The sequence below is a fragment of the Lissotriton helveticus genome, chromosome 3_2 (assembly GCF_964261635.1).
Source record: "Lissotriton helveticus chromosome 3_2, aLisHel1.1, whole genome shotgun sequence".
NCBI classification, from domain to species: Eukaryota; Metazoa; Chordata; class Amphibia; order Caudata; family Salamandridae; genus Lissotriton; species Lissotriton helveticus.
The window spans coordinates 443,758,672-443,785,214 of record NC_136062.1 but is presented as its reverse complement, the minus strand read 5'-3'; the positions used below and the strand labels follow the sequence as shown (position 1 = coordinate 443,785,214).

The 26,543-nt window shown below is 43.7% G+C and overlaps 1 protein-coding gene across 2 annotated transcripts in view; it reads right to left on the bottom strand.

Annotated features, from left to right (window-relative positions):
* LOC144826055 (1-aminocyclopropane-1-carboxylate synthase-like protein 1) overlaps positions 1-26,543 on the bottom strand; it is a 146,954-nt gene that overhangs the window by 61,003 nt on the left and 59,408 nt on the right. For both annotated transcript variants that reach the window (XM_078684353.1, XM_078684354.1), the window contains 3 exons: positions 18,417-18,476; positions 17,338-17,408; positions 7,913-7,982 (listed from right to left, as the gene is read on the bottom strand). In XM_078684353.1, coding sequence (XP_078540479.1) covers positions 7,913-7,982; positions 17,338-17,408; positions 18,417-18,476 — 201 coding nt within the window. The remainder of the gene's footprint in view (positions 1-7,912; positions 7,983-17,337; positions 17,409-18,416; positions 18,477-26,543) is intronic.

The following is a 26,543-nucleotide window of genomic DNA, read 5'->3' as shown; positions in this document are numbered from 1 at the left end:
CCAATGAAGTCACATTTTAAAACCATTTTAAAGAAAACTCCATATTCTGAAATACAGGGAGGCTATGGGGTACTTGCAGTTGTTTCAATCTGATGAGGTTTGTCGAATGAATTTTACATTTTTAATTGCAGCAACCAATCAAAGGAAGAGGGTGGGGAAATTAATTGTTTTACATATGCATGGGTAACTTCTGTTGATCTATTTATTGCTTTATGATAGCTGTACCCAGGGAAAGAACAAACTGTACTGATAAAATTAAATGACTCTACATTTCAAGGTTATCTTGATTTTCATTCTATTTTTAACTCATTGATTTTAATGACTTTATTGCTGGCTTTGCCTGTCTTTATACTTTTATAGTCTTTTATGGTTTTAACTCCAACAGAATAAAGATTCTTTGAGCTTGAACATGTGTAGAAATCAGAAATACCAACTCTTTTGAATCCAAGTGTCCAAAGAAAGGTTGATATTACAGAGCAACCCACTCAACCTACAACTCGCCGGGAGGGTCTGGTCTTTGTATTCAATAATGCTCTGTCCAGATTCTGGGCAGTAAATTGAAACGGGCAAGCGGCTGTGATGCTCATCTGTTTAGAAACAGACACTCAGCATAAATAATATAACTTCTTAGTTCAAAGCAAGTCATTGCTGGCCCAACAAAGATTGTACCTCAAATTCGAGGACTGTTAGTACAAGAGAAGGTCGATAAGTTTAGTGCATGATTAGCAGGGAATGACAAGGTAATTTACTTCAATAATGGATTTTTGGTATCTGTGTGATAAACAAACATATCTGTTGCACTTTATGGAAAGTAGTGAAAGTACAACCACCCCGGCGTAGCTTTCGAAGGGCTTTAGAACAAGTCTCTGCCGTTCTGGATTCCAAAATATTGGCACTCCTAGAGTGTGTAGTTATAACTTGTGTGCCCATTTGCAGCCTGGCCCGGGAGAAAGAATATATACCAAATAACTTTTCTGGAGTCAAGGACCGCCAAAGTAGACCTTCAATCCCAAATGTCGGTTTCCAATCACAAATCTACTCTAATTCAAAACAAACAACAAAATCTCATAAATAACACATACATGTTTATGTAAAGTGCAGGTTTAGTCATATTGTTCCCTGATGTATTAATAGTCAGCTTAAGGGTGCTCTTTTATTCAACCTTTGGAGGACTAAAGACTCAGCGGACACACCAGAATTTTAACCAGAGGTCTTAGGATCCCTTCAATGGATGCATTCATCCTACAACCAGACTATTCTGCAAAAGAAAGCAGGGAGGAAACAGGTTGCTTTCCTTGTCAAAAGAAATCCAAGCACAGCTGAAATATTGTATTCAATAAACAAAACAACAAAATCTAGGTTTCCTAAATTCAAAGATGGGAAATCTTTAGCACACATATACCAGACAGGTGGAAACAATTATTTTTTTATGATACCCATAGTACCTCAATACAATTTTTTTTTTCACGTTGCATATAATCAGCTTTACTATTGTCCAAAGTAACAGTACTCAATGTATTATCACATTAAGCATAACATGCTGTGTTAACATAGCCAATATTAATACCTTTGACCAGCAGGGTGCACATAAAGTGATTGACTCGCACAGCAATCTTGCAGGGGGCCTCATCTAGCATAATCTTGTCCTTTCCTGTGATGGTCAGGGGTAAAATTGATCTATTTGATGCAGACTAAAATAAGCTAAATTCTGCATCAAGGACTCCACAAAGGAGGATGGTGAGGTATGTCTTTTCGATAAACTGATACTGGATATGTTTCAACATGTTCTCTACATTTCACACCTCTCCTCTTTGTTCAGGATAACAATCCAACCTCCAAATAATAGGTGTTTTTCCTAAAGTGCGCTAATGCCGAGGCATCTCCATCAAGCAGGATTTGTATAGCGTGGCTGCTTCACCCATGAGGGTATCAAGGTGCTGTGGGATCACGCTGAGGAATCACTCTGCTCGTTCCTATGGTTGAACATTCAGGTCTTGAGTTCCTTTCTGAACTGTTGGAGCGATGGTGAGGCTCTGACGTGCAGGGGGAGGGTGTTCCAGGTAAGCAGAGCAGACGGCGTTGACTTGCCTCTTCATGGATAGCTGGCTTCTGAGGATGATGCCAAGGCTGCAGGTGTGTTTGGTGGATTTGGGTGTGGGGCCTAGCTTAGGTCGCTACCATTTGTTGTTCCATAGGGTGTCCTTTCCTGTCCTGAAGAAGAGTACTTCTTCTTGTATGTGTTTAGTTTGAGGCAGTTGTTGTCCAGATGGCCACATCCTTCATGCATCTTTGGAACCCGTCTATGATGGTCATTGCGTCATATGTCAGGGAGAGGATAAGTTAGTTGTCATCGGTGTAGGAGATGATTTTTTTTTTAGGCCTCATCTCACCATATAGCTTCTGCAAATATAAGCAAGAAACCATCCTTCCATCGTGGGCGCCCCAGGCTTCTGCTATTGCATTGGCTGTAGGCCTAACCAGGCCAGCTTCTTCGTATGAAACTTGGTGTACATGGGACTTAGGGGCATTAGATCAGTCTCATTTCTTTTCCGCATACTAAGAGCTGTGACCAGATATTACACCCATTATCGTTCAAATGCCCCAAGTCCAAGCAGGCCATTCCCTGAGCCAGTTCTCATACAGAGGGGGTCGTGAATCCTTCCATAACTTGCATATCTCCCTCCGAGCAATAGGAATCAAATACAGCAGCAAGCCTTTTTGAGTTACTGACAGTAAAGTCATCAAGTTGTTATCGATGCCGAATATTACTATGGAAAGATTCAAATTGAACTTGACTTTAAAAATAGTACCTAGAGCGCATCCACACTCAGCCAAAACCCCTTTAAAATGCCACAATTAAAAAATATATGTAGGTCGTCAGCCGGGGAAAAATCGCATTTTGGGCATTTTGAAGAGGAAAGGGGGGAACATTTAGCTATTTTCATGAGGGCATAATACAACCTGTTAATTAGGTAGAAGTGATTATTTTTTAACGAGGCTGGTTTAACTGACTTATATAATGTCTGAAGAGAGGGTAAAAGTCAACAGCAGTAGCATCCATAGCTGACATATTCCAAGCTATGGTGGACTCTGGTGTAGGAGATGATGTTGAGTCTGTGGCTTCTGCCGATGTTGGCCAGGGTTGTCATGTATACGCTGCAGAGGGTTGGGCTGAGGGATGACCCTTGAGGTACACCGCAGGTGATGTTCTTAGGAGCAAGGAGTAGAGAGAGAAGATGATCTTCTGCCTTCTTCTTGTGAGGTAGGAAGCAGTCCACTTGAGAGCTGCTCCTTCGATTCCGATCCGGTGGAGTCTGTTGAGAGGTCAAGGAGAATCAGGGCTCCTCTTTCTTCGTGGTGCTGCCCCATTTTGATGTCGTCCGGGACTGCGACTAGAGCTGTCTTGGTGCTGTGGCTGACTCTGAAAGCTGCCTTGTGATGGGTCTAGAAGGTTGTGGTTCTCCAGGTGTCTGGTTGACTGGATGTTAATCTTATTCTCGATTACCTTGGCTGGGAAGGGGAGCAGGAAGATGGGTCGGTAGTTCTTGGTTTCTACTGGGTCCACGGATGGTCTCTTCAGCAGTGGCTTTATGTCGGCATGTTTCCATTCCTGGGGGAAGTGGGCAGTGCAGATCGAGGAGTTAAGGACCTTTGTGAGTTCTTTGCTGATGGGTTGACTGCTGAGGTTGAAGGTGTGGTGGGGCAATGGTCTGCTGGAGCTCCGGAGTAGATGGCTCTCATTATGGATGTAGTTTTCTTCTTGGTGAGGGTGTTCCACCTGGTGAGTTTGTGTGGGTGGGTGTCGGTAGGAGAGAGGAGGTTGATGTCATCCACAGTAGGAGATTGGGGTGGAGGTCTTGGTAGATGGTGTTAATTTTGTTTATTTATTTATTTATTTATTTATTTTTACAATTTTTAAAGCGCAACTTTTACCCGTGGGTGTCTTGGCGCTATGACTCAACTCATTGTCCCGGTAGGAGCATTATCAAGATTCAAAAAAGTGCAGTTATTGGAAAGGTTATTGGTCGAACAGCCAGGTTTTCAGTAATTTTCTAAACTGAAACAGTGAGGGGGTAGGAAAAAGCCAGAGAGGGTGCCACAGAAAACCTGCAAAGGTTTTTGGATGCAGAGCAGTTAGTGGACTCCTTGACTATGTCGAACAGTACCTTCCTGGTGCTACAGTGGTAATTGATGCGGGTGGCTAGGCGATAACGCTGATCCCTGTGTTAGTCCGCATGCAAGAGAGAAGGAATTAGAGGTCAAAGGTCTATTCCGTAGGATGGAACTGAGAATGGTCAAATACAAGGACAGACAAATTAAAACATTACCTTAGACTTAGGAACAGACTAGACCTAGTCATCCATGTTTCCTTGATGGAAGGCCAGCTCTCTGCTCTAGAAGAAAAGAGTGGCCAGCAGAGGCAGGAGACAAAGCTCTGAAAGTCTGCACTGTGTCACTTTAACCTGTACTTCCTTTGAACATCTGATGCTGTCTCCTCCCCTCCAAGGACTATGTGCTCACGTTTTTAATACGGATTTAAACATGTCACAGTTGGTATTTGCATCTGCCTTCCCACATACTCCTCTAGTTTGACATTAAAAATGACTCTCTAAGCAAGTCTAATGAAGCTACGTAGCCCCAGCTAGGAGAACTACAGCCAGTACTGTGGGGTTTCTGTATCTGGGGCGGTGCTGGATCGGCCGATCCAAGAGAGCAGTGGTGCCGTCCTGGACTGGAAAAAAAGCATAAGATGTTACTGACTGAGTAGTGTATGGAGGACATCACATGGTAAGCCTGCCCAGGAGCACCAGGGCCTAAAAGCAGACAACCTTGGTTAAATCTGCAAGACATGAAGACCAATGAGGTATTTGGGCCAAAGATGGTACCAGTTGGTGAGCTCGCACTGCCCCTTGCCCTGTCAAATAAGGTGAGATCTATAGTGTACTATTTTCAGTCTGACAGATTTTCCAATCTGACTGTATCTTAGGGGTTCAGTTGGCTGCAGCGGATTGCCGTGTTTCTATGACCATTTTGTACATCATCCTATGAGACACACTCCCTGGTGCATCAAAAGTTTAAGGTATGCAAGGACTCCAACCATAAACTGTTGCTTCCCCAATTGATGGCAGGAACCAGTAAGTGACATCCTTGCAGGAGGTGACACCAAACAAGTTCAATCTTGACACCCCTTTGAAAGACCATGAACTACAGCATTTCTCATCTCTTTGGGGCACACTGTTGGTACCAGACCAGATTTTGACCATCCAGGGTTTCCCACCATGAACACCTGCTACTTCATCTGGTCCACTCTAAAGTGTGCCGGGTGCCTTATCCACCAACCACCAGACCCTTGGATGCCGGGAATTTCGGACCGGTTTTCCTTTACCTTGTTAGGGCTGGCTAGTCTGACTCTTGTGAGTAGTTGGGGGTCTTAGCAGAATCTCTACACTATGGGCTGAAAGCGCTGAGTCAACCCCCTCCCCTCTCTCCATCCTCCACCCCTGCAAACTGACTTAGAGAATGTCCTAACTGTTTGACTTGGTGTCATATTTACAAAGGGAGAAAGTGGGTAATTCTACTGCTGTGAAATATCATATGGGGCCTGGGGGTATTAATCAATTTCTTCTTGCCCCAAACGTTCTGCATGTAGCCAAGACCTAATTAAGCTACTAAGTGGTAAAACCATCTGCCCAGTAGATGGTTCAAAGCCTGTCCCTGTACACTCACAGAGTAATCATGGTCTCAAAAAGTTATAAAGCGGCGTTGGGAATACATTGAAATTTTTCCCATGGAATCAGAATTCCACTGAAATTAGATAAATAGCATTCCAAACTACGGTACCAGGAGAGTAGCAGATGATATCAAGGGATGAGGAGATAAAATGATATAACATTTCTAGACCACTTTTGTTGTGTTAAGCTAGAGGGCAAGCAGTGTGGAAACATGGCAGCTCAAAAGGGGAAAAATAAGGAGGAGCGTCACTCAGGGGTAACGCCCCCTGAATGCACAGCTAGATATCCAATAAGGAGTAGTCCAGTGTTATTCCAATCAGTTGTGCACTTTGGTTTCACCTGGCGCCTAAGACTGACTGATAACCTACATAATTCCTTACTCACCAGCGCATTTTCACTACATTACCTTATAGATCTCATTTCCCCCCAATGAATGAGTTTACTTGCCCGAAATGCATTGGGACTGCCGAAGCAGCAAGATCTGTCTAAGATCAATTGATGTAACGGGCATATTCAAATGGAATGTCATTAATTCTCATGCTTGAAGATCTGAGAACTGAAACATTGATGATTTAATAAATTTAAACTGGGAATCGACCGGCGTTTTAACATCCATTGAATTTGAATAACACCGGACTACTCCCCAGTGGATATCTTGCTGTGCATTCAGGGGAGGTTACCTTACTGGATATCTTGCTGCGCACTAAGAGGACGTTACCCCTAGGGTGACGCTCCTCATTTTTCCATTTACAGTTTTTGATCAGAAAGCGATACCCTGTTGCATGCATTAACTTAATTAACTATTTAAGCATCTTCAGACCGTTGACTTAATCAACTATTTAGGCGTCTACATATCGTTGGATTAATTAACTATTTAAGCGTCTTCATACCGTTGGATTGCTTTGGAGTGTGTGAACCACCTTCTCTAACTCTAGAGCGGACCACAATCTGCTTAGCATCAGGCTAATTGATTAGACTTGGGCAGGATGCCAAAAAGCACCTCTGCATCTGATAAAGCAGGAACTGTAGGACATCTGCCATCTGTACCACGTTTAGAAGCTTCCAAGGAAGTCACTTGGAAATCTAGCCATACTTTTTTCAGAATATAACTGGTTGGACCCCGAAACAACAGCTGAATCTAGTGTTTTCTTTTTAAACTTAAACAAGTCTCTTCTACCATGTCCACCTCTCATTAAAGAATGAGCTACAGCTCTTTACTCTATTGAAAATGTGGAGTACTGGAGAGGATTCCTGTTCCAGAAGGAAAACAAGTGACAATAGCTCTTTTGTTATTCTACTACCAAGATTAAATTGCAATTCAGTCGTATCCCCCAAGGATACTGTTGCTTATACTAGTCACCTCAACATGGAGCTATACATTTACGTGGCAGAATCCAAAGTCAGAAGAAAAAGCATCTAACATTTTATTTCCTCACCAAATGGACAAAATGTGAGCCCGCCATAGCGTATATCACGCCAAGCCTTCTATTGCCTAAAGAGGCTCTGAAAAGGGATGGGACACCATGTTTGAAATAACATACTTGGGGAACTGAAACTGTAAATATTAACAATTTTTGAAGCCTGGTCTGAAAAGCATATTAAAGGTAAAATAAGAAAGGGAATGGGGAATAAAGGACAGAAATATTTGTATAACACGTGCTTACAATTTAAACTTTAGCAGCAGCACAAACAAAATGACCTTACTCTTTGCTGAGAAGAAATAAAAGAAGTGAACTGACAGGAGGGTTGAAGTGGCAGCAGGCTGCGCTAGAGAAGGGAGCAAATCATTCTGGGCTTCTTACAGATTAAGTTTCAAAGCATTTTAAATACTAGGGCATTTCACTCTGGGGCTGTGTAATCAGAGGACTGAAGGGGCTGAATGATTGAGACAGCATGACTCTGCAACACAGAATATCTCTGTGATCCTAAGGTAGACAGAAGGACATGGATAGTACAGGTTCCTTTGTGGTGGGAAAATAGTCATTCACAAGTTTGTGGGAAGTAATCCAGGTTTTTACAAGAGCTCTGCTGACAATACCCAGAATGAATTTAAAAAACATCTCACAAGTGAGACTTTCAAAAAATATTACATAAGATGAAAGGGGGAATACACGTAAGGCACATAAAACTACAAGGCATCCTGGTAAACAATCTGTATAGAGACTTAACAAATAACTCACATTTTCCGCATTCAGGGGAACAGGCGCCTTGCAGTAATATGTCAGGAAGCGGGCCACCTCTTCCCTTACACTGCAAGGGAATCAAAAAGTTAGGTAGTGAGTAGCACATTTGATACTCTTCATTGCTATAACTTTAAATAATAGTTTTTTTAACATTGTCTCAGGTTTGACAGACCGTTCTCCCAAATTAGCTGACAAACGAAGATAAACTTTACATGGACATTCACGTGCCTGGCCTGCTACCCAAGCAGTGTAACCAGGCACATTTTAATAACAGTGTTTATTTTGCAATTAATGGAGCTCTAGAGGCTCTCTAGAGAACCATGGAATCAACCTCCAAGGGGTTAATGGACAACAGACATTGATAAACCAAACAATCAGCAAAGGAAGACACTTTTAACTCTTTTAGATTAACACGGAAATATTATTAATCATTGTTTGTTGTAGGTAAACCTTTTTAGAATTTCATCAACAATGGTTTTGATTGTCTCCACCGTAGGAAGGTGGATTATTATGTGGTGTGGTTGGTTGGGGTTCACCATTTAATACTATCACAATATCCCAAAGATGGTCCTTGGGTGCAAAATAATAAATCCTTAGGTCAGTCCAGGTAGAGTGGCAAAGAGCAGTCAGGCTTTACTAGAGGACCATGTGTCAAGAATTTCAGAACAGCATACACATAACTGGAGTCATGGATTTTAGAAAAAAACATAAATCACAACAATTCAATATTGCTGAGATTTTCCATTGCGGTCAATTAGAAAAAGTGATAGTGACTATCAGTCACTTGTAGATAGAGTTGCGTGTAACCCACGGAGGGTAAAGGTCATGTGGGTTCTTGGACCAGGCCACTACAGTCAGTTCAATTTTCCCTGGCCCATGGAGGCCAGGTGCTGAGTTGTCCTGCTATCGTTGGTGCTGTACGGGCTCCGCGAGGGAAGCTGCTTTTACCGCTTACACAGTGTTGCAGGGAACAAGATGCAAAAAACACAACAGGGCAGTTGCTGACATCATACGAAGGTTGGATGGTGTTCCCTCTCGATACAGCATTGAGTGCAGTTTGCAGGGTACTAGTGCCACTAGTCCAGGGAAGTCTGAGGGTGCTACAGGCACTCGCAGGGGTCCTTCTGTCTGGGGAAACAAGCTTTAGCCTAGGACGAGTCTCGATCAAGCAGCTCTAGAAGTGTTGCCAAAGGGACAGAGCATCCCTCTTTTGGTTTGTGCAAAGTCCTCTGTTCACAGACACAGGACTTTACATCTCGCTCTGGTGCCTACTCAACTCACGGGGTCACACTCTGCGACTCTGGGCAATAGCTTGCTTAATCTCCACTACGGCCCCTCGCGGCGGGATGCCTGGCTTTCACCTTGTGGACACCCTGCCGGGGTTTCTCACAGGGGAATTCCAGGACGGGTTCCCTAAGCAAGCGCCGGGACGCTTACGGGCAGCTGTGCGCTTTACAAGTCCAACACATTTACATTTACATTCTTCGATGCAAGTTGTTTCAGTACTGAGGTTGTGGTGACAGGAGTGTCCCTTAAATTGTAGATTATGGGGAGTAAGTAGTGTGGGAGCAAGTTGACAATGGGCTGCTGGTCTCTGCAGCTAGTACGCCTCTCAGGTCACTACATCCGGGGTGTAGGTCACCTTTTCTACCCAGAAGCCACTATTTCTACCACTTTTAAAAATAGCAGAAGTCTTCTTTAGCTGTACAGACCAGGCAGACCATCCTAGGGGTGTGGGTAGCCTTCTTTGTATGTATACCTCCTGCATACATAATTTCCCACCTGCGTAGGTGCACATGTGCCCCGGGCAGGTGAAGGCTCTTTTCTCCTTTGGGAGTACGCCCTGACGTATATTAGAGGCTTTGTAGCCTCTGAAGCTCACCACCTTGATTTGCCACCTCAATAACCTTCCTGAAAGGGAGGGAGTAGGTGTGACCTCCTTCCTGTCCAGATTTTGTTTCTGACTTGTGTGAGTGAACACACTGCCTAGCAGGAGGTCAGAATCCTGTCTTAGCAGTAGCAAATGCGGGCTGTGAGCCAGAGCACAGAGAAGCTGGAGCAACCATGTAGGCAACCCTCGAGGCAGCCACCTGGGTGCAAGCCACAATGCCTTCGACACGAAATTCATGTCAGGGGTGAGAGAGCACGTTGTTTGGCACCAAACGTGACATCATTAGGTGGTACCATAATGGAGCTGGCAACCTCAGGCTTGCCCTGTTGCCAACCCATGTTATCCTATGGACTGTCTGTCACCTATAGTGTTCTTTAATGGTAAATGCCACTTATAGGGGGAATAAAGCCTGCACTTACAAGTGCACACCTTTAACATAATGCTACCGAGGCCTCCCTTAGAGGTGACTGGCATTCATATTATAAATAGTACATCGACTATGTCACACATAGTAAGGGCAAAGTTGAGTTCAAACTGTTCACAATGCTACTGCAGTCTGTAATGGTAGGCCTGCTGTCAGTGGTTTACTTGGGTCACAAACAGTACTTCAGGTCCCAGTGACCCCTATAACACCCCTGCCCTGGGTACCACTGGTACCATATACTAGGGACTTAGAAGGGTGTTTAAGTCCTTTGCTAATCAGGGTTACCAATTCATACAAATCAGTTTTAGGGAGTGAGCAATGCTACTGGTGGCTTTAGTGCTCTGTTAGAGTCGAAAAACAGCATCTAGTAGTTCAAATAGGGGAAAAAAGTAGAGGGCATCTGGAAAAAGTCTTGTTTTCTTACATCCTCTATTCGTGAATCAGTGATAAACATCTTACATTTATTTAACCCCTTGGCCGCGGCGCGAATTACGGCACGGCACTGGGGAGTGGGGGGTGAGAGCGGCGCCGCTGTGCTCGTGACGGAACCCCACCGTCATGAGTGATGGGCTGCCTGTGCTCATGACGGCGTGGTTCCATCATGCGCACGCAAGGGGTTAAAATACAATCTTACACATGATATGTTGGTGCTAGAAATAATATTAAAATTTCCTTTACAAGAAGCTCCCTTGGGGAGCCGTTTTTGCCTACAGTATTTTTAAATCCCACTTTATACCAGTATTCAGCCTCATAGAGAAATACGAAAAATGAAGCGGAAGGGATATAGTGATTTGCAAAGGATCACATAAAAGTTGTTTGTTATGCAGCAGGAAGTGTAATCTAAGTCTCCTGGTTTCAGACACTAGACTGCATATACCCACTTATCAAGATTCTATTTTCACTTTTATTGACAGCCACCCAAAAGCAACTTTTCCAGTTGTACTGCTGGAAATCATACCTGGAGAACTCGACACAGGGAGAATTAAGCATCCTGTGCAAATGCAGGTTTATTTTCTCAGTGGAAAAACATTTCCCCCCTGCAGACGTCACCTGCACAATTCCCAAATATTTAGGGGTGACCCATTTTTCTTCCCACATGGAAAATAAGTTAATCAAGGCCTAGGTAACAATATATATCCTCTGTCCCAATAAACACAAAGCCCTTGGTGGAATGCTCACATCAAATCCTTTTATACAGGCTTATAGGGTCCACTGCATCTATATCTGAGATAATGTTATTCCTAGTATTCATCTAGTGGGACAGCCCTGAGAGTACTATAAAAACAGAGACCAGGCCCGGTGCAATGTCTTGGACATTTTGGGAGTATCGTACAAGGTTCTTGGGACACAACCAACAACTCAGGCTTATAGTTCAGATGAGCTCAGCATGCTATCTGTTTCTTAGGTAGCTTAAATTGCACAATCTCTTCCAAGCGCTGATGTTTCTTGTCAGAGGAGATACAGCATTAGGGGAGTTGGAGAGATTTGGAGTGAGCCTGGCAGCCCAGAATTGTTTGTATGACACCCCTGTTATAGTCACAAGTTGTCCTTGTTTCTTAAATGTGTGTTTCGCGCGCCTGCCCTCGTGCGCTATTGTTATGTGACACGTCTCTCATCCTGGAGTTCTCGTTCGAAATCTGCTGCTCTGTAAGTGGCAGTTACTGCGGGGATACCAGGATGAGCGGTCGTGGGTTGTTGTGCTATATATCACGCATGTAGCTAATAAAGGTTTTCAAACCTAACCCTGCTGAAGAACCATCATTTTATCGAAAGAACCCTCTTTCTACATTTGGCGACGATACTGACGAAAGAACCTTCTCTTGCCACCTATGTTACCACGGGAAATCCGAAATTAAAGAACTCACAAAGTAAATCATTTTTCTTACTTTGAGCTGCGCATTTAAAAATCCTGGTATCCCACTCATCACAACCCACCGACTGACTCTAACGCTCATTGTAAACACCTTCAAGCAACGCACTCTAAGCAACGTTAAGAACAGTAACTGGGAAAACTGTCAGAGACCTTTTTACATGAACCTTACTTAGGATTTCGCACTGCCGCCTTAACGCTGACCACTTCATTTATCGCTATAACTCAAGTATACAGTTTTCTTTAAATTGACTCCCGTTTGCCTCCCACTGCTCATTCACTGAGTTTGAGCACTTCTGTCCTTGCTGCCTGCACATTTCAAAAGACATTACGCTACGCTTTCCGCATTGTTAATACCTGATCAGCCCATTGAACTTCAACATAGCGTTTTGTTCACGAGGGGACATACCACAGTTGTTCTAATCCTCTTTCCAAGAGCGAATACCACAGTGACTTCTTGTTTGTGGTGCAGCAACTTTTGGCATATGATATACGCTTTCGAGCACCGGAGTCTGAGTTTACACATTGTGTGGTGGACGTGGGCACTTTATTTTAGTGTTGCGGTGTCTGTCTGCTGTTGCACTTTGGCAGTTGGACCGCTTACTTTCAAACATACCACGAGTCTCACATCTCGTGAGCCATGTCAACACCTTTTTCATGCTGCCTGCTTCATCCCACTGTCACGATTCGGTTCTGCGTCACTACATCTGTAAGGATATATTTGGAGCTTGCTTCTGCCGTGAGCCATCCTCCTCTACGTCCTTCAACGTGCCGCCATTTTGTTTTTCTCTGCAACTCTGCCCTGGAACTACATTGTATAGTGAACTTCATCTTTCACTGTGTGTGCCGCCAACCACGTTTTGCCAATCACGCATTGCGTTGAAGTTACTGTGATCTATTTTCTTCAACTTTTCTACTGCTCTACATCAACTGTGATCCTTCCTGAGGCACATATAACTGTTTTTAGCGCTCACCGATCCTTTTATGGATGTCTCCTACCAACCGCTGTCTACAGCTACAACATGTGACACTGTTATCCAGCTGACAGGCTGAATAATCCAGCAAGACCACGGTGACCACTTTAATTATTTTAATTTATTATTTTTGGGAAACAGTATTTCTTCTATACTTTGCATTCCGTATAATTCTGTTGAGAAAGCCTAATTGTTCATGGGAATCAGATCGATTTATTTCTTAAGACAATCTTATTTAGGAATTTTCAATGGGAGTGATATTTTTTGCAGTTTTATTTAAAGATCGCTATTTACTCAATATTTTAAAGTTCATATTTGAAATAAGTCATTTCATGAAGTGCATGCTCAGTTTTTCTGTCTATGATTGGTGTAATTCTACGGGGTCACATTATTCTATGAGGCATTGTTTACCATATGCTACCATATTGTTTACCATACGCTACACCTAGTTTTACAGTAATATTACAGTTACGTTATTTTATATGGTGTACATTTACACGCATTTATTTGCTGTTTTACAGTTTACATTTAATGTTTATTACCATGTGGTTTGTACAACACACCTAAATATACACATACACATTTTGCTTCGTTAAGTGTGCCATGTCCACACTTCATTTGTTCATTTTGTTTTGTTCAGTGTGCCATATTCATATGTACATTTTATTTTGTTCAGTATGCCATGTTCACACTTCATACGTACATTCTGTTTTGTTCAGTGTGCCATGTTCACACTTCATATGTACATTTTGTGTTGTTCAGTGTGCCATGTTCACATTTCACACACACATTTTGTTTTGTTCAGTGTGCCATGTACACACTTCATATGTACTTTACACCTCATCTGTGCATTTTACACATTGTTTCATGGAGCACTAGTAGTTTAATCGTTCCACCCTCAGTGGATTCATCACTTACAATGTATTCTACTATTTACAGGTAGTTTGACTATTCCACCCCTCCGTGGATTCATCAATTAAAGCGTCATTTTTATTACACTTTACTTTACAGTGTTTTTCTGTGCAACTATGTTTTTGCTACTGCTTAACACTATTTCATTTTACTTCACTTAAAGCTTCATTTTTACTACGCTTTACTCTACAGTGTTTTTCTGTGCAACTATGTTTCTTGCTGCTGCTTTACACTACTTCATTTCACTTGTTCTGTCCATGCCAGTCCTCCACTCTTTTATTGCATCCTGTACTCTTTTCATCTCATCACTCCTTCAACATATTGCCTCAACCCTGTACTTTACTCTTGTCTGCCTGGCCAGCTCTCATTATGTTTGTACTTAGGTTGTTGTTTTATTTTATTTGTGTGAGGGAGTGGGTGCTTATCTTTTGTGAGAAAGATGCATGAGTTGGTTGTTTTATCTTTCCTGCTTTTCTTCTTTCATTTTCATAAACTCTTTTTATTCTCAGATGCTACTTCTGTTCCATTGCTCTTTTTTCTGTTCTCATTTCATTGCATTTGTCTGCTCTGTGCTTTTAGTTAAATTTGACTTTTGCACTGTTTGCTAATAATGCTCTTTTTCTTTTCTGTAAAAAAAAAGGGTGATGTTATAGTCACAAGTTGTCCTTGTTTCTTAAAGGACAACTTGTGTGTTTCGCACGCCTGCCCACGTGCGCTATTGTTATGTGACACGTCACTTATCCTGGAGTTCTCGTTCGAACTCTGCTGCTCTGTAAGTGGCAGTTACTGCGGGGATACCAGGATGAGCGGTCGTGGGTTGTTGTGCTATATATCACGCATGTAGCTAATAAAGGTGTTCAAACCTAACCCTGCTGAAGTACCATCATTTTATCGAAAGAACCGTCTTTCTACAACCCCTTTCCTTAAGAGTCAGGAAATGAGTCTTCGCTGGATAGGTCGAGGTTTCATTCCACAAAGTATTTGACCCCAAGATTTTTGGTGAGGCTATTCAAGCCAAGAGCCTCTTAGCTGGGGGCCAGATTTCCAAAAGTCCCCACTGTGGGCAACGTTTTAGAAGAGGGAACCTATGGCAGGATTTTCTCCTTAAGTGGGACAATGATTAAGGAAACATAGTTTCATTAGATTCTCCTTGAATTTACTCATAATTCAAAGCTGACCAAGACCTTTTGGCATTTATGCCCTGACAAGGAGATCTCTGTAAAGAAGAAGAACCTTCCGAACCCAGGAAGCAGGAGTCGTGGAGGTTATTTTATAGAATTGGGAACCAACAGGGAATTTTGCCTACCCACTGGTCTCAACATCGTGGAGGATGAAGGAAAATGTGAAACTTTAAACAGCACTGTGGAATTCTCAAGTAAAGTTTTCTGTTCTTCTACACCTATTGTAAGATGAATCGAACTGTTGTAGGGTTCTCTAGTTCTTCCCCAGTAGGCTTTTATTCTGGCAGATCTTGAGGGGAACCATCATCCACTATTTGTGGATGGAAAGTTATAATATGTAGTGTTGAGGATTAACACTGATGGCAGGTCTCAGGACTTTTAAAGGAGGCTTTGCTCTTTACCAGTGAGCACAGACTTTTGGAATAATTTAAGAATAACAGTCTCAATCGGGACGATGAAGTGTAAGTGCCAAGTGAGAGTTGTTGACCCCATGGGGTAGATCTATTAAACAGCCTCAATTCTCTGTCCAAGTTGTCTTCAGAAGGTAAAAGCCTAGGTAACCGTAAATTTGTTTTGATCCGCATGCACATAGAATAGACCTCAACTGGGCTGCATCCCGTTGGTTGGCAGCTAGTCCAGGTAATTAGATAATCTAGGAAGGCATACATATTTGTGGGATGTGAATGTAGTGTTGCAAATGTTCAGCAAATCAGCCAGAGGTGCTCCCTTCCAGGAAGACATAATCTATAGTACTGTGCTTCTTGCAAAGTAAAGTGTCTAACGAACGGACACTGGTTGTGGGAAGAATGTTTACCCAAGGTGCAGTAACTTCAAGTTTGCAAAAAGGCCAAATATAATATCCGTTGAATTCTTAATCATTCTTTCCGGATAATACTAGTTTGTGCGGGGTGAGATGATGATATGCAGAAGAGAGTATGTGTGAGTGAAGGTCTCAGGCAGTGGATCAGCAGTGAATCTCAATTAGGAGGAATACTACTCCAGTGAGCCACCTACTATGGCATGAAGGATTAAGTGGTCCGTGCAGGAGGCTGGCATTCTTCTGACTACGTTTGGAGCACATTCAGTTAGACGGGTAATGGGATCAAGGGCTTTTGTGGATGGAGCTAGATGGTAAAACATTAAGAAGTGTGTAAGATTCCACCTGGAGACAGTTTTGGAGGTAATGTCCTTGATCGTTAAAATGTTTTCAACAGGCATAATCCTTGCCTCCAGGTCCTCACAAATAATAAAATGTAAGCTAACTATTGTAAATGAAGGTTTAGATCCTATTAAATATTTGAAGATGATGTTTATATCACACAAGATTAGTACTGAAAATATTTATTGTTCTGATGTATAAAAGTAAAGTAAAGTCCACATTTGTAAAGCGCACAATCACCCGTAAGGGTCTCTAGGCGCTGGGGGCCGTCGGGAAGATTAAGCGAGCTATTGCCCAGAGTCACATAGTGCTGGGCTGACCTGCCGCCAGAGCCGGGGATCGAACCGTGGTCCCCAGATTCCAGCGTCAGTCGCCCTGGCCGCGGCGCCACACCTCTCCCCTCTCACCTGAATGTTATGAGAATTAATTTGGTGTTTGATCTCTTATGTACATGTTAATACATTGGAAGATGGTTGATATATTGATATGTATTTGTCAAATATATCAATAAAGTTTTCTCAATAATGTGCCTTTGGTTTTATGTATGCAACAGTACAAGGGCAGTAGAGGAGGAATGTAAGAAACCCTTCATGTTAATCGATGGCGTTCAAAGAAAAGAGAGCGTTTCTGTAGACCCTCACGTGTCTGGCCACGATCGGTTAATTGGTTACATGTTTTCTGTTGCTGATTTGGTCATCCCAATGAACATATAGGAAGTGCAGTTGTGATGACAATGTTTGCTTTGGTCTGATGCAGCAAAAGAGAAGTAAGAAAGGCCGATTTCCACCTCCATGCCCTTAACAGAATCTAATTTTTTTATTATGACATCTACAGAATATGCATATGCCCTCCCACCATGTGACAACTGCTGCTGAAGCCTGCAACCTCTAAACTCATTGCATGCTTTTTGCAGCTCCACGCAGCTAGGACACATTTCATGCATACAGACACCTCTTATGTGTCTCAATCACAGTACATCATAAACCTACACAGGTACTGACAGCTACTCACAACATATGGCCCTTCCAGTCTGGGTACTGCAGAAGCGGGGGTTCAATGTGGTTCATGTCGCTCTGGGTCAGCTGCAATGTCCAGCAGTGTTGACAGAATTAAGGAAAAAGAAAAAAAAATATGAAAGCAGTGACACTGCCATATGCCCTGGATGCTCCTCAAAACTGGCTTTCTTCAGTGGCGTATGAAGGGAAATGCTATGAGCAATGCACAGGCAATTTAATTGTAACCTAGTAATCTTATTCTTAGATTTATTTGGTTTTGTGGTGGTAGAATACAACCTTAATGCTACTTTAACTATGTTTTTCATTTAGGATATTGCAATAAATTATTGATCGTCGATAAGCTGATAAATTCAGCAGCAAATGATTATACTACATTGTGACCAAAAAGACTGGCCCCTTTCTGTGCAGTTGCAGGCAGGTCATTTGGAATCATGCGGTAAAGGAGAGCCAAATTATGAGGCAGGGTTGAAAAAAATTATGCAACAAGAAAAGGCAAATCATGCAGAGTAATGCGGCATATTTTATGAGAGGATGACTTCATTAGTTTGCAATGTATGCACTTGTTGGCAATATCTGGGCATAGGCTGCAACTCATTAGTATCAGTTTAACATCTGAATAGAACAATAAGCAACAGAAGGTGACCAGTCACCCTTTGCAAATGGGCTTCCTCTCCAGGTCAACATGTGCTGCTGAGGTTTTAGTAACTTTTGAACCGTTTGAGCTAGAAACAATGTTTTTTGTTAATTTCTGCAGATTTTGCAGCCAATGATGGTTTATATGGCAAACGTGGCCACTCCATAATCATGCAAAAAATGTTGCACCCACACAAGCACATAATTCCAGTGGTCGTAGTAACAGGTGACCTACTACAAAAAAAGAAGGAATGCCACAGTAAAGTAAAATATGTAATAGACAAGTATGTCATACAACTGTGGGGTGGACAGTACCACGCAAAAGGTGTGGTTTTAAGCTTTCAAATGGTACATGAGCTAAAATTCGCTCGCAGCATTACAATGGAATTCTATTTAGGTGACGACCCTCGGCCTAGCTTGTAACATGTATAAAAAACATACCCGTTTGGACATTAGGTCAAAACAAAGCTTATTTTCACTGGTTCCAAAGTTAATGATACCCTAGGGAAATAGAAGAAACACAAGTTATAATACTCTGGTTTGTAATATAGATTTAGCAGTGGTGATAACATTAACATTAACAGGGAACAAAATAGAACCCACTCCAATAAAATGATCACACTGTTCAATTGAGAGCCCTTGGGAAATCCCCATGTGAGTGTCTTTGGTGAGCTAGTGGCAGTCTGGATGAAGACAGGTCACCACATGACCAACAGACTCATAACTGGATATCTGGGACCAGCATTCACGGCCTACAGTGATCTGGATTCCCTGCCATACTGCATAATTCAACTAATTTCAATAGAAAAGAAACCTATTCTAGTCCCAAAGAAGACTCTTTATGAAGAAATGTACTACCTCCTGGTTTAGCTCTAGGGTTTACCAGAAAATCAAAACACTTATTTGGCAATATGGATCAGGTGGTGGCATTAAAGGAAATTAAGAATGCATTTAAAAAAACAGAGCTGTTTGAAGTACTAGTACTAGTTAAAACGATGAGGTGATAGAACTAAATCAGCACAAGCACACGACTTGTAGAAATTTTGGGATCTAACTGCCGGCTTACAAGGAAGAGCATCCAAGCATGAATTCAATTTAATACAGGCCGAGGAAGGAGTTGCAATTGTAAGTGCTTTTACCAAACACTCAATTTATTGTGATGGGATGTCATTGCAACAATTAATTTCAGCCTGTTTGTGTCTGTAATAGTCAGTCAAACATATTTTACCAGTAGCTTGCTCATTAGGCCTCAAGTGCGGCTCCTCCATTGAGGTGTGGGAGCGTCACCTCACTGCTCTCTGTGCAGTCCAAAAATAAAAAGATAATAACACAATGTTATTATTATTTTATTTGTCAGTACTGCGCCAGTTTCGGGCGGGCGAGGCTGGGCAAGCTGTTGTATGCAGGGAGGAGAAGCGGTAGGCCCCATAAATGTGCATGACTGTTTGGCCAGATATCTAAGGGCAGCCAAAATGTCATGCGCACTTAGCATTTCTCCACCCGGCTGTGTTACACAGTCGGGTGAAAAACAGTCCAAGCTCACAGGTACTGTCTAAGTGGCAAACCAGGCAGCTCAGACTAATCACCATGCTGCCGTCATGCTGGTGATACTATTACATGACAGCGGCGTGGCTAAGGGGAGTCTGGGAGCCTGTGTGTTGCTGAGAGTCAGGAACAGAAGAGGACAGTAGAGAGGCGACAGCTGGCAGGTAAGTGATATTTTTTGTCCCCAATACCCTAGGCTGTACACCCCCTCACCCCCACCAGTTTTTATTAGCAGCGGCTGCTACTGCTCAGTGGAATTCACAAGAGTACATTCAAAGCAGACATTTCCTTCTGGTTAAGGCCACAGTCAACTCTTATTTTCAACTTGCTTGAAATCATCAACTATCCCCGATTCTGGGAGATTTTCGTTCCTTCACCCTTGTTTTAAAAAGAGCATAGAGTCAATCCAAAGGTTTACTGAACCAATGACTTGCGTGATAATGATACCTAGCAATTCGGAACACTAGGGGTCGGGTTTTGCTGTTGGCTGCAGTGGCTGATGTCCCGGTTCCCAGGCTCGGGTTGATGCACTGCGAAATTCTGTATCGGCACCCCCCTTGTTGACTCATGTGTGAACTATACACTGCTAGGCTCCCCTTAAAATGTGGACGCGAGAAATCTGAGACTGAGGACCTGGGAACCACAGATCCCTGTATACTTTGCTGCCTGAGTGTGGCCAACGACTTCCTGCTGCGCCTGCAGGAGCATTAAAAGGCCCTGAGACTCCAGGTGCGCAAGACGCATGGAATCTGAAACCGGGGGACCACAGATCCTGGTATCCTTCGCGGGCCGAGTACCGCTAACGAGGTACATTAAAAGGCCCTGAAAGTCTCACAGCGTGGGACGCGCGCGGGCGTATCCTGGACCAAGGCCGGGCCCGTCTGCACCTGTCAGAACACTAATCCTGAAACTCGCTCTAATCCTGAAACTAACTTTAAAACAAATTGTTTCAGGAATCCATTAGCCTTCATCCTGAAACTGACTTTAAAATAACTTGTTTCAGGAATCCATCAGCTTCACTGCTGAAACTAACTGTAAAACAAGTTGTTGCACTTGTCAGAGCCTGGAGGAGGCTGGGCTGGGCTACCCCTCTGAGGTCTGCTTGTGGAGTCACCTGGACCTGATTTTTACTCATCGCCGGACCTAAGGTCAGTGCCTCTTCGCCCTGATAGCGCACATATTGCTAACAAGCTCATGCAGTTGTTTTTTAGGTTTCGGCTACCGTCCCACTGCGTAAGCAGTGGGTGGGCGGAGCCGAAATCTTTTGTTGTTAGTAGGGGGCCTGAACACGCCCCTCTTCTCCATTGGCTGGCCTCGTAAATGCTGGCCAGCCATTGGAGGAGAGGAGCGTCACTGAGTTCAGGGCCCGCCTTGACGCGATTCGGGGGCGTTTCCGTGTCTTTTTTTAAGTCACGCCCTCTCCTCTTCCCATTGGCTGGAATTTTACCTTCCAGCCAATGGGAAGGGGAGAGCACGCAAACACGCCCCCGAATCGCGAAATGACCTGTTGCTCTGTTCCAGACTTGCCTCCCGCTGTCCGTGTCCGCCCCCCCTCCCGCTGTTGATGACTGTACCGTGAGTTATGTTGCATTTGGGTCTGAGCAAGTAACCAGTACACCAAGCTTATGCACAGTAATAGTGAAAATGGTTGTGGGTCCATTTTGAAAACAGTAGTAACGGTAACAAATTTCAGGAGTGAACAATGAAGTGGAGCAGGTGGGCGTGTTTTCTCGTAGTCGCCGTTCCATCAAATTGCCGTTGCTGTTATGTACTTTGGCTCCTGAGCTCTGTTTCCCGCCCCCCTCCCCGTGTGCCCGTTCCCGCCCCCCTCCCCTTTCACTCTCCGTTGCTGTTATGTACTTTGGCTCGTGAGCTCTGTTTCCCGCCCCCCTCCCGCTGTCCGTTCCGCCCCCCTCCCCGTGTGCCCGTTCCCGCCCCCCCTCCCCTTTCACTCTCCGTTGCTGTTATGTACTTTGGCTCGTGAGCTCTGTTTCCCCCCCTCCCGCTGTCCGTTCCGCCCCCCTCCCCGTGTGCCCGTTCCCGCCCCCCCTCCCCTTTCACTCTCCGTTGCTGTTATGTACTTTGGCTCGTGAGCTCTGTTTCCCCCCCTCCCGCTGTCCGTTCCGCCCCCCTCCCCGTGTGTCCGTTCCCGTCCCCCCTCCCCTTTCACTCCTCGCTGCTTGTTTTTCTTCTTACTACTTTACTCTCTTAGTAGTAGGTGTGATTGTGTATTTACTTTTGTCACAAGTTGTTCATAAAACCGTATGTGTCAACGTCTGCGCTGTTGGGAAACATGGTGCAAATACGGAGATACATTAATATGTAGTTATTTATCTCTGTAGTACCTAATCTATGTGAAATAGGTGCGGCTTCTAAGCAGTTCAGAAGTTCGAATGGAAAGCGCGCAGATAGGTGCTTACCTAAAAGTAGGTTGAAAGCGATCGCGGGGAAACGCTGATCGTTTTTCCTATCTGGTGGATGGACGGAGAATAGGACTGTGGTTGTCAGACTGGGCACTGCATAGAAGACATGGTGCAAAAAACGGGGATAAATTAATATGTAATTAGTTATCTCCGTAATACCTAATCTATGTCAAATACGGGCGACTTCTAAGCAATTCAGAGAGTCGAATGGGAAGCGCGCAGATAGGTGCTTACCTAGAGATAGGTTGAAAGCGATGGCTGGAAAACGCTGGTTGGATAAATTTAGCAGGCGGGAAGGAGCTCTGGGTGTACAAGTTTGCAGAGGCGCATTATCTTTATAGTCTCAAACTATGGTTTATTTCCTCGTCCTGTGAGTGCTGGCCGTTCCCGCCGCCCTACCCCCCCCCCCCCCCCCCCCCCCGAGGTAGAACTTGTTTGTGTCACTCTGGTCTCCTCGGCCTTTAGATTCACATTAAACATTCAGTTAAGATTCGCGCATTTGTCTGATAAAAAAAAAATTGTCATAAAGAATGGGATGAATTCGTTCTATGCCCCTTGACGCAGGTTGAGTCAAAAACCGAGAGACCCTCGGTCTTTGTTCAATAATTACCAGACACCTTTGTTCCATTTGTTTACAGCTCGGACTTTCATCATCCTCAAAACAGCATTCTGGGAGTTGTAGTCTAGCCACGCTGAAAGAATCAAGTGGATTGACTGCAAGCAAGGATTTGTAAAAACACATGGCTTAAGTGGTTTGGTTTAATAGATTTTCCTTGTATCATTGAAGACTAACGAGTAGTTTTGAGTAGATTTTAGTTCCAGGGTTTTGCGCTGCAGAAAAATGTATAATGTACACCTCGAGTACTTTATTTGGGCATCAGCAGAAAATGTGAAGAAGTCTCTGGTGATTCTGAATATTTAAGGTCCGTGGCTTAAAACTTATGTATTCCATGTACATTTTTTTTGCTATCCTTAATAGTTAATAATCTGCTGAACGTAGAGCAGTCCTTGATTCAGCCCCTTGCTCCTGACTGAATATTTTTCTGGCCATATGCCACTTCACTGCTTCTGATTATTTGCATTTCCCCTCTATTGTGTTTGTCCTGCCCAAGGAGTATTTTAATGGGATGGCATGCACTTTCCCACTAATGATGTCAGAGCTTGCATTGCAGACCAGGTCCTACTTTCTCACCGACTCTCTGAACGGCACACACAGCTGCTTCTGCCAGACTTAATTTTAAAAAGATTTGGTTTATTATTCCAAGATGGCTGCCTGCAAGTGTGCATGCATGGCAGCAGGCATCCCTGAAAAGTGTTTCTATAAATATAACTAAATTGACAGCTGCTGCAGATGGGCCTGCATTAACGATTGCCATCTTGGTATAAAAAAAGCATTGGCAAAACCGGTAGATATCACTGGCGAGGTGTATTGCTTTTCACAGTACTTATGTTACGAGTACCATCATAAATATATAACAAAAAACGCCCGAATTTACAGTGAAAAAATAAGCTGAACTCAATAAGTTAATCACACTGGGTCCAATGTCTGTGGCAGCATGTCTATTTTTGTTCAGCTCGCTTTTTACTTGCCTCTGATAAATTGCTTTTGTGGATTTGTTTATCTGCGTGAGGTGTATTTTTTTCTTTCACGGATTATTTCCGAAGGATCGGTGCACTTCTTTGCAGCATGGCATGTGTTTGAGATAATTAAATTGGTGTCGCTATCACTAGTACACTAGTATGCAAATGCAGTGTAATAAGAATGAGGTCACAGGTGAGTGAGAGGTCCATTGCCCCCCCCCCACAATGGAGTCTTTTAAATACTCCACGGAGTCCTACTGGGTTACGTTACCTTGCTTAGGGCTCTTGCACTATTATTATGCCTCTGGATGGCTGTATGTGTGTGAATATGCATGGCTATGTATCCAGCAAGGAGACCAATCATGCTGGGAGCTCAGACAGTATATAGGGTATTTCTCTGAATGCATGTGTGTGTTGTGCAAGATGAATGTGTGGCTGTTGTGGGTATGTTTGCGCCTGAAGAATGTGTGCAATAAACTCCAGAACACACCGGCACGGAAGGTTACACACCAGGAGGGCACAGGGGAAACGCTGGAATCCAGACCACGGAGTAAACGCTAGAATCCATAATTCGGAACATACACCAGAGCACACATATATATATATATATATATATATATATATATATATATATACACACACCTGAACAGAGAGGTGCAGACTCCGGAAGAAACTAAGCACTGAGTTTTTTTTATTTAGTGCATTTTTATATAGCGCGGACATTACCCAAAGGTGTCAGAGCGCTGTACTATAGGACCAGTTACTTTAAATGAGAAACGGGTTACTCAATAGAACATTTCAAAAAATAAACAGGAGACTAAAAAAGGTAGGGTACTCGCAGTGTGTGGGGGGGCTCGCAGTGTGTGGGGGAGGCTCGCAGTGTCTGGGGGGGCTCTGTGTGGGCGTGGGGGGGCTCTGTGTGGGTGTGGGCGTGGGGGGGCTCTGTGTGGGTGTGGGCGTGGGGGGGGCTCTGTGTGGGTGTGTGTGTGGGGGGGCTCTGTGTGTGTGTGTGGGGGGGGGCTCTGTGTGGGGGGGCTCTCTGTGTGTGTGTGTGGCATTTGCGAGAGATTAAGCTATTGACATTGTAAATGACAATGCCATTTATTTATCTGTTTTCAAAACCAACACATAAATAAAAATTTTGTCATTTACAATGCCAATAGCTCTAACTTTTGCAAAGGCGAAACCGTTGCATTGTAAATGCTTGTTTTATCTTCCTGTTGCACTTCAAAACTCTGTTTCATCTTGGCCCCCGCCTCTTGCACCCGTAATTAGTGGAAGGGTAGTACCTGGCATTTAGACGTCAAGTAGCGCTGATTTATTCCACAAAATATAATACATAATATATTAATGGGGAAGCGAACATGTGCTGGAACAGAAGAAATGCCACCCCTTCAAACTACAGCATCTTTCCAACCTACCTCGATTAACAGGATGCTCCAGACAGGTGTGGTGGCCACCGAAATTGGATTAACTGAAAGGCGCTTATCGATAACTCCAGAGCTTGACTTACCCCTGATCAGCCATGTAGCCACGTGTACCTCACCAATTTCAGCCATTACCTCTTCTAAGCCCCAGCCAAGGGCCTGTGAACCATCCAGCGCCACTTTTCAACCTGCAGTTGTTCCGCCAGGCCCTCTTAAAAAAGGGAATTTCAAACAGTCTGTGAGACTGGGAATGAAACACAAGAAGTGTGTTTAAGAGTTATTAGCCACTGGAGACACTGGGGAGGGAGGGTCAGCTGATTGTTGGGTGACTAACCTGGTGGTTGACCTACAGGTCCAAGTGAGGGCTATTGTGAACAAGGAGCTCAGCACTTACATTGCACGAGTGAACAAGCTTGCATCCTTGTTTGAGGCCTGAGAAGGCTAGTTTGAAGTAACCGTAAGGGAGGCCATGTCTGCTAATTATCAAGTAAAATAAGTTGCTCCCCCCAATTCCAGGTTGGTCCCCCAACTCACAAATAATAGGGCTCCCATTATAAAACCAAATCATATTAATCAATAGGACGCAGATCAAAGCAAGCCAAAACCAAGAATGTCTACAGTACATGATTACACACATTGTCAGGGGCCTAGTTTTGATGTGGAGGCTGGCTATAAAAGCAGGGCCAACCCAGTAATGCCAACAGCATATGACAACACGCCTCGACAGGGGATCAGTCATAGGATGGGGGAGGGGCTTGTTCCTCGAGCAGAAGGGAGGTCAGCCTTGCGGTGTATCAGTCTTCCGCCTGCCTCAGCCCCAAAAGTTATTATTTTAACAGGAGTACCAGAGCTCAATAGGGAGCAAAGTGAATCACAATTTGAACTGAATAATGAATGTATGTTTTGGCTAGCCAAGCAGCGGCAATGCTCTAATAAAAATACAGGTAAAATCCTTTTGACACGTAGGGTTGGATGGGTGAGTCGGAGGCCGAAAGATGTGCAAGGAGAATGCATCGTGATTAACTTCAGAAATTCACTGATCGTACAAGCTCTCCTAGACTGGAGCATCACAGGCAGACTGGGGGCATTAGGGACCCGATGTAGGTCGCCAATTACCGGTCGGTAACGACCGATTTTGGCCGTTACCGACCGGTATTTGGGTTTTGCTATGTAGCGGGCTGAAAATTACAGAATAGGTATACTTACCGATTCGGTATACTTACCGATTCGGTAAATTACCGAATCGGTAAATATACCAATTCTGTAATTCCAAATGTAGGTGGCACAGTTTACAGTGCCACAGGCCCTTAGAAATTCGTTATTTGCCATGTAATACTGTTGCATGGTAAATTACGAATTTCTGTGTACATGCACATCTGTGCATGTACACCTGTGCAATGTGACACACATACATGCCCTTAGGCCCTTAGGGCATGTATGTGTGCCACATTGCACACAAGGCAAAAACTGGGGTGCTACAGGGTGTCAAAGTGACACCCTGTCCCCCTTGGCAATTCGGTATTTTTACCGATTCTGTAATTACAGAATCGGTATTTGCCAGTGATTCCTATAGGCTTCAAGGCCTATAGGAA